The 9233-nt window shown below is 41.0% G+C and overlaps 1 protein-coding gene across 1 annotated transcript; it reads right to left on the reverse strand.

Annotated features, from left to right (window-relative positions):
• Positions 1-5772: 5772 nt before the first annotated feature.
• Positions 5773-8615, reverse strand: LOC103144528 (proheparin-binding EGF-like growth factor). Its single transcript, XM_007561563.2, has 6 exons — positions 8341-8615; positions 7462-7704; positions 6579-6777; positions 6335-6487; positions 6146-6232; positions 5773-6028 (listed from the first exon to the last, which is right to left on the reverse strand). The coding sequence occupies exons 1-5, from the start codon at positions 8381-8383 to the stop codon at positions 6160-6162; spliced, it is 711 nt and encodes a 236-aa protein (XP_007561625.1). The 5' UTR covers positions 8384-8615; the 3' UTR covers positions 5773-6028; positions 6146-6159.
• Positions 8616-9233: the final 618 nt, after the last annotated feature.

Below are 9233 nucleotides of genomic sequence, written 5' to 3' on the forward strand. Positions count from 1 at the left end.
CTGATGTGTTGTTGAGAGCAGGCGACAAATACTCCGATCAAAATCAAAAGTGCTTTTGCCATTTACTTTTGCAGATAAATATATTTAGTAGACAAATGATCTAAAAACAGAGCTGTGGGATGTATACAATAAACTATAAACATTGAAGCTCATGAAGAAGTTGTGGGAGATCATTAAAATGATGAATTACATTTGAGACCAACACAGGGAACAATTACTGAATTCTTAAATTAACTTCATAAAGTAAACGAGTGCTTTTTCACAAGTCCTACTGTTAACCAAGGTGTGCAAGAAATTAAGAAAGAACAAAAAACAGCAGAAAGCTTCTAATTTACTATAATAAACAACATTTTGACCATTTGAGAAATAAGAGATCATCAACTTAAAGTCTTGAGTACTAAAAACAGAAGCCTTGTTGTTATTACTCTGAACCAATGGCAATGAACAGCAGTTCGTGTCTTTGAAGCAGTTGACGCTGTGGTAAGGAAGATGGTTTGGTGGTGAATAGAGGAACCACAAAACTGAATGAGATGCATCTTTTCATTTCAATTCAGTAGCCGATTTAGCCTTTCATAACTTCCTCATGCACTACTATGACCATACTGTCTCTTCAGTTGTAGAGAAGGTAAAGTGAGAGAAGACAGGAAACGGATGTGGAAATGGGGAGAGAATACGGGAGTCATTCAGGGCCGGAATGAGGAAAGCGAGCAGCTAATTCACAGGAAAGAGGAGGGTAAAGGCCAGAAAGCGGAAGACGGAGGGCTATAATAGCTACCGACAGAGTGCTCTGACACTTCAATCTCTTTTTTATTTAACGTGAGTGAAGACAAGTCAGCACCCCACAAACTAGAGGTTCTCACCTTGACCCCTTCTCCATCCTCCTCTCTTCATCTGGCTCTCCTCCCTCTCGTGTTACCTTTTTGACCTTTCACTCATTCGGCGGGGTCCTGTCGCCCTCCGCACCCCGCCCTCCTCCCCTGCGGTTTGCCTTTGTGCAAACGGGGGTCGCACAGATGCCACGCAACACACTCATCCATCGTAGACTCCCAGTTGTCATGCGACAATGTTTGAGTTTCTGTCACCACCTCATCAATCAGGCCTCAGTGGTGCACCGACGTTAACTGTCGCAAAGGCCGATCATAGCTTGTGGGCGCATCGCACAAACTCACTTGACTCACTTGAGTACTAAACTGTATCCTTGAGCTTTTCAGGCTGATTCTGAAACACACACACACACACCTACATAAACACACATTTGTTGATTCCAGGTAATAACGCGCTCCCGTTTATGAGATCCGGTAAAGGCATGATTATATTTGCAACTGTTGGCGTGCGCACTTCCGTGTCAGGGTGGAAACTACCCATTGTTGCTTCTCAGCGGGACAGGAAGCACCTTTCACAACAAGCACAACCTCCTTACACTAATGCAATGTATTTACAAGTGCTGCTGCGCCTGACCACTGCACTCTGTTTGCCATTATATCAATTGAACACTAATGGATTCAGATGGTGGTAAAGAGATGCGGCTTTTCTAAATGTCTTTTGTTTACTATTTTTACATTTCCCTGTAGTCTTTCTGTTGGTAGCATATTGTTTACCATCCTGAAACAGAAATGAACCGATGCCAGTTTGACTGTTACGTCCCAAAGGCTTCAGGCACACAATGAATCTCGCTCTTTCCAATGAATTTTGGACAACCTGTAAGGAAATGCCTCCCAAGCTGTGAAAATATCCCCTCTGAGCCTCTCTCTCTCTCTCTCTCTCTCTCTCTCTTTCTCTAGGAACGCTGGAAAACACCAAGAAGGTGAGTGCAAACCACATATTTAGACTCCGTGGAGCCAAACCTACAAGTAGGAAAATGGCATATTGTGTCCGGCTTGATTTCCTGGCTCAGAGTCACCAGTCGTCCCAGGAAGAGTGGGCAGTGAACTCCCAGTTTTCGCTCAGCATTTTAGCTCTTCAGTGACCATCAGCCCCGGGAATAGCAGCTATGTGAGCATGACTCTACATCACTATTTCTGGGCGTTCTGCTACTTGACATTGAGAGGCCTGGATTAGGTGGCTTCACTACTGTAAAATGTGTGCGTGCGTGCATGCGTGCGTGTGTGTGTGTGTGCCTTGTAAATACACACATACAGTGCTGTGCAAAAGGCAACTGTCACAGTGCAACTTTTAAAAAACAAAAACATCAGGGTCTTTCTTTTTTTTTATTTCATGTGATAAAGCAGAATTCCCACATTTACTTTGCAGCAATTTGTTTATCTTGTTTGTAATTTCCTTGCCTCGGAAAATGTTTTTGAGTGTCCTAAAAAGCACTTTATAAGTATAATTTGTTAGAACAGTATACCAAGCTTTGTCTAATCTTCAATCTTCTGAAAATAGAAAATTCAAAACTTATACTTTACCTTTTGAATTGCAGTATGCACTACTTTCTGCTGGTCTATTGCATAAAATGTAAAATAAAAAACATTGTGACATTGAAAGGTTGTGGATGAAATGTGATGGGTTTCAAACAGGTTGAAGGGGGTGTGAATCATTTTTGAGAAGTTCTATCCAACCTAAAAGTACTGGCAAAGACATATGTGCTTTTTTTTCCATGTGTTTTCAAAAAAAACAAAACTCAAAACCTTTTGGGCTATTTTTTTTTTTCCCCAGGAAAGAAACCAAGCCGAACTTCTATTTTTCGATTTCTCAACAGATGCTATGACGAAAGTTACATCTTAAATCAGGTGCCACACCCTCGGTCAGGCTGAACGTCTGCTTTTAACTACAACAACCAGAGCAACCATTGGGGTTGAGTGTCTTGTTTATTCACTAAAACATAGAAAGCATGCAGTCAAACCAACCAACAAACAGGCCTGAAGAGCATCAGCTGGTAAACATGCATGCTTTACGGTGAATTCTTTTTGCCTTTAATGATTTGGTTAACCCAAGCAAACCACACAGAGTCAGAGCTGAGGCATTCCCGCTCACACACAAAATTACGCACACACAGCACCGGTAACAACATCCGTGTAGGAGATGACTTGACTTCAAGGGATGACTAAACTTTGGCTTCGTTTGAGTCCAGCTGGGGCTTTTTTCTTTCTTTCTTTTTTTTTTTTTTTTTTTCCATCCCTACCTCTGTTAAATGCAGGCAAGCGAAAAAAGCTACACCGGCTGCTGGTACTTGCCCTCCGCGGTCTTTCTGAACCGATTTGGCGTTGTGGGCCTCCTGATGTTACGCTATGCAACTCTTTGAACACACCAGCTGTTTGCCTGTGTGAGTAATGAAGTGCGTGAAGCTGCGAAGTGGGCATCAGGAGTTCCCTGCTTTACACACCTTGCATCTGTGCTACAAAAGGTTGGCATTCTGACGAGGGGCTGCTTTTTAATCAGAGAGCATAACACATCAAACAAAAGTCACGCAAACAGTAAAATGAGCTGTTATTATATGATCAAAGACCCTGCAGCAGGATTAGTTTGGCTTATGAGCTTTTCAAATGCTCACCTTTAAAACTACAAATATATTAAGAAACCTATTTGAAACTGTTAATAAAACAACACGTGACAAAAACAGAACTGGTTTACAGATGGTAACTGTAGAGAATAGCAATAAAAGAAGAGGGAAAGTGCTGACCAGTGTAAGCAGTGCCTGCTTACTCATTAAAAAGTTGATTTTTTTAATTATTTTTTTTTATCAATAAATATCTTAGAAACTCTTCTTTCTGCAAGTCAGTCTGTAATAAACTGAGGACTTCGTGGGCAGAGTTCTGATTGGCTCACGGTTGTGGTCATGATCGCCAGCTTTTGGAGTTGGAGAAATCGCTTCTGTTTTAACGACGTCCGAAAAGTCGCCGTCTTCAAGGGGGACACGTCGGCCGTGCAAAAGTTTTAGTGTACTCCAGGTTGATCTCTCAGTGAAACCGATGATGCTGTCAACAAGGTAAACAAACTGATTTCAAGACAGCCCGTCCCTACACACAACATGTTAATGTCACGCCACAATTGTCCGACTGAAGCTAAACTTAATAAACACGGTCACTCCATGTACAGCTCAAACTAATATTTGCCTTTTAAAGGCAGCAGGACATAATAGCCCTGCAGGCCAGGATGCAGGTGCTGTGGCGAATAAAGGTTGCAAAATACGTCACGACGAAAGGAAATAAAAATATTGTGTTTACTATAATTACAGGTCCTGAGCAGGACAAAAGAGCAAAGCGATGGTATCTCCATACAGGCATAAATGTGTGGGCCAAGTCAGGAAGTTGATAAAAAGGGCAAAAATAAAGTTGACCTCACTTACGAGATGCGCTGAAAGCATGGAACATCTGAATCTGTTCATTTGTGAAATGAAGAGTAATCTCAAGTGGTTAAACAGAAGGCAATTGGACTTCCTTTTTTTTTTTTTTTTTTTTTCTTGACATGTGGCCAAAAAAAGCTCACATGTTGGCATGGTTAGGTAAAAATGTTTGGATTGTCAAGTGGCAACAGCCCAACATTAAATGAATAGAGGGCAGGGCCAGTGATTCATGTGACCTTAACGGACCCATTTGGGCGATTTCCGAAGCCACAACTTTACTGATCCTTCCAACAATGCAGAAGCTAAAAAACAAACAAACAATCCTTTTGGATAAGAGGTGAAACAACAAGAGAAATCCAGTTATCTTGTATTTAAGCACCCATCATTGTCATATACTGACTATCACACACCAACATAATGAGATGTAATAATGAGGAAACACTCAAAATGTCAAGATATTCTTTTTTTTTTATTTTGCAATGAACAAATCAATCACAAATCATCACTTCAAAAATGACAAATAAGGATTTGAAAGGGTTGAACACCTTAATTCACTTTTCTTTTTTTCTTTTTTTTTTTACTTTGGCAGCGTGATACTCTCTCCTCTGATTAGACAAAAAAAAAACTAAACTTCTCTCCACACAGCCAGTTCTCACTCAGTATTGATTCTGTACTCATAAGGTAAGAGAGGGTGTGGTATATGTACAGTTGGTGGAGAAACTTGTGAAAAAAAGACTCTTTGCTGACCTTTTTTTTTTTTTTTTCTTTTAGAAAACAGAAGCCAAACACAGAAACTCCGTTACTTTCTGGCCTTCAAGTCCCTGAGCCTGCAGGATAAAGTCGAGCTAAGGGAAGGAGACCTCCCTGACCTTCAGCTCCGATGTGCCGTTGGGCAAAAAGCCCCCAAAACACGATGGGGCCCACTGGTTTTATATTCCAACTGAGTCCACCTATTGTGATATTGGTAGCTTCCAAAGAGTTATTTATATTTTAACAAAAAAAACAAAGATAAAAAAATAATAATAAACAGAAATTACCCAAATAAACAGTTTATTTGGAATTTAATAATTACAGTGCTTTGGATCACTTTGGGTTTGCCAGAATTAAAGTTGGATACACAAAGAAAATTGTAAATAAAGGCAAAGAGCTTTTTTGTGATTTTGTTTTCTGCCTGTTTGTTTCATAAATAAATATTGTTCAATAGCAAATATAAAAAGAATTGTAACATTACAATTTTAAAAACTACTTGAGGGAATAATATCCCTATAAATACATTTAAATAAATAAATTAAACTTATAAATATAACGTTTACTGTACAGGAAAAGAAAAAAAAAAAAGGTGTGCAGGAAAAATACAAAACATTTTCTCATGAGAGAAAAAGAGTCCAAATTGAGCTATCCTTGCTGTTTAAAGTTTCCAGTTCCACTTGAAACGTTTTCTTTTCACGCAGTCACGAAGCAGAGCAGAGTCTAAACGTCGTCCCTTCTTCTTGTTTTCTTCCTGCCGATCCCATCTTCAGTCCATCTTCTAAGCCGTTCTGTATTTCGCTTCCCGGAAGATGTCCCCTACTCTAGTGGACGCCCCGCGGGGGATACCGATCCGGTCGCCCACAGCTGACCAGTCATGGAACATCCATCTGAGCGCTCTCAGCTCCCATCTCCACATACGTTCATGTTTCCTCCTGGGCCTCCCGTTGCAGTACGCTTCTGTTTTTCCAGTTTGAGGTAGAATTTCTGCATTTATGCCTGATAGGGCGAAAAAATAAAAATAAATAAATAAATAAATAAAAGGTTAATCTCATGAAGGTACAAAGAAGCTTCTAGGTAACGTCTGGGATAAGAAGTCAGTTCTGAAGCGCTCACCTCTGTTTGTGGCTTCAGTTGTTGGACGCCAGCCCCAACTTCACCTTCTCCTCGCTCTCTACATCATACGCTCCACGCTTGTGAAACCTGAAGATAATTTAAAAAATAAAAAGAAACGGTGGATTAGTCAGATTATTTCACTCTTTTTTTTTATTGTTCTTTATGGCGTCTAATGCTTGTTCTACTCACCTTAGCATTAATAAGAGGCCGATGATGGTGAGGCAGACGGATGAAAGCACCACAGCTATCACTGCTAAAGCCGTGGTCCTGCTGTAGCCCTCCGAGGTGTGGACAGGCAGCGTAAATAACTGGCACCTTTCGCCAGAGTAATTTGGATGGCAGCTGCAAGCATAGCAGGTACTCCATTAGTTAATGTCGGTGACCGTTATTTCCGTAGGTGACATCAAGGTGCTTGCAGAGCTTTGGTACTTACACGCAAGACGGGGCACGGATTTCCCTCAGGTACTGGCAGGTGCCATGAATGCACAAGTCCTTGTACTTTTTCAAGCAGGGATTCCTCTTCCTTCCCTTGCCTTTCCCCTTCTTTCTTCCATTTCCCCTCCTTTGGGTTTCTTCTGTGTTTTGGGGCTCCGGGAGGGATGACGGGTCTTTGGGTTTGCTTGACATGGCGACTAAACCAATAAAGATGACAAAAAAATAATAAAAATGATGAGTAAAGTTCAGTCCTTTAAAGGTTGACATGTTGCTTCTGGAGTGAGACTTGAGTTTCTTCCTCACTTTCTCACTGTCACTTCAAATCATCTCACTTCGGCTTTGAGTTTTATTGTCATGGTGACTTCACCAACAATGCAAAAATAAAAACCCTATCGCATAAGTGCAGTCTTTACATGATTACTAAAGACTCCAGTTTTTTGTATGGTTATTACTGATAAGGCTCATTCAAAATACGAAAAGCACCTGCGCTTTGCTCAACATGGCAACTGAACCAATAAAGTAAAAAAAAAGAAAAAAAAGAAAAAAAACATTCAGCTATGTCTGGACTCAACAATGTTGTCATGTCTCTTGATGTCTATTGCGCCTTTATTCCCACACTGCTGGTCGTATGGCACAGTGATCTAGTCAGACCGTAAAAGAGGATTTCCAGTGTTAGAGAGCAAATAAAGGTATACACCTTAATAAAGACCCTTGTTTTTAGAAGTACAGACTAAAACATTGACTAGGCAGTCTGTTCAGCTACTTTCATGGCCAAGTTTAATTCAAAGAGCTACTCAGAGGTTGGTAAGTTGGGTCATTAAATGGCATGCAGACAAAAATTACTGAAGGATTTTAGACAGTAACTCAAGATCCTGCCTTACCTCGTGGCACATCCATGTCATAGTCTCCAGACATTTCGTCAAACTCATCATCGTAGTAATATCCATCGTCATCCTCCTCTTCCTTGCCGTCCTGGCCATGCTGCACTGTTGTGGCACCTGTGCGCTCCTCCTCCTCAGCCCTCCTGTCCCTGGTTGTGTCTAAAAGGTTGAAGACGGACGTGTGCCGCTGCCTGTCGCCCTCATGCCGGTCGACTGCAGCCCCACTGGCCAGTCTGGACACAACTGGAGAAGAGAGGAACAAAAAAAAGAGAGAGAGAGAGAGAGAGAGAATTTGAGTTCCAGAAGCAGAAGCTACTACAGAGCTACTACTCTGAGGGTAATGAACTGAACTCCACCTGGGCAGAGATTGCTGGGCAAGTTGAGACATGTTGCACACCAGCAAGCTCCAGGTGGGATTGGGAGGGGATTTTAGTTACACTACTAATCCATGTTTGGTCACGAGTAAATAGCTTATTTGGGCTTTGCTCCAAAGCACTACAGCAGCTAAAAATCAATGTTGAGTACTTATGTGGTTTGGGAACAAAATGTAGCCAGAGGCAAGACCCAAACATGCACACCCCCAAATTTCACGGACAGACTCTTAGCTAATGTCATGGCAAGAATATGAGTTAAAAATAAATGTATCCAGTTACATAAAGCTTCATCTAAAATAGACAGATGACCCCATTAACTCCAGAACAACATGGCATGACAGAGAGCAACGATTTAGGATTACATTTTTTAAAAATTAGATACTTAGATGATTAGATTTAAAAAAAGAAAAAAAAAGGTCAATCAACACTTAGGGCTTTGGGGGGAGAGGAGGGGTACAGATAAACAAATACTGTTGTATTTGTACGAAATGCATTGAACACTTACCCAAGCTGTGAACAAGCAGGAGCACGACGGGGAAAATCCTCATGGTGTCAAATATTCCAACAAAATCAAAATTAGCGCCGCGTTCAGATTTGTCGTATTCCAGTAAATATCCTTTGTTCTCCAACTTTATCCCCCTGGATGTCTTTGTTTGATTTTTATTTTTTACTTCTTTTATTTTTTTTTTTTAGTCTTTTGAGGTTAATTCCGCCTGTTCAGGAGCTCTAGATGTGATTTGGAGGTCGGAGTTGCTCGGCTGTCCAGGGCAGGACTGAGGCACGGTGGTAATAAGGGCTGCTGTAGTGCTCCTCCTCCTACCCTCCTCCTCATGATGCAGTCAACACACACCCCTAGTGATTTAGCGCAGACCCCAGGGCGTGGACATGGGTGTCCTGGTAGTCCCGGACGTTAGTAATACTTTGCCATATATGATAGATATAACAAAAAAAGAAAAAAAGTGTTTAGCAATAGGGGTGGGGTAAGGGGTTCGGGGTTATGTTTGTAAAACTAGCCTATCTTTCATAATTGTAATGTTGATAACACTGATAACACAAGTATCTTGTAAAAAAAACTACAAGTAAAGAAAGAGGGGGGAAAAAGACAGCTTGGTGGCGCCGCTTTTTGGTAAATCTTTGAACTGCACCAAACTTGTTCTGAAACAGAAGTGAAGTGCCATTGAATTACCTCTGTTTCCTCAGTGTACATTTCCACGAGTAGATTACACTGCTTAAAACAACACATTCCGAGTAGTTTATACAGATATTAGAGGAGATCAAATCCTAGATTGCCTCTATGGATGGCCTACATATTTTGCTCAAAAAAATTAAGTCAACACTCAAATAACACATCCTAGATCTGAATGAATGAAATATTCTCATTGAATGCTTTGTTCTGTA

This window comes from Poecilia formosa, unplaced genomic scaffold (genome assembly GCF_000485575.1).
Source record: "Poecilia formosa unplaced genomic scaffold, Poecilia_formosa-5.1.2 Scaffold128, whole genome shotgun sequence".
NCBI classification, from domain to species: Eukaryota; Metazoa; Chordata; class Actinopteri; order Cyprinodontiformes; family Poeciliidae; genus Poecilia; species Poecilia formosa.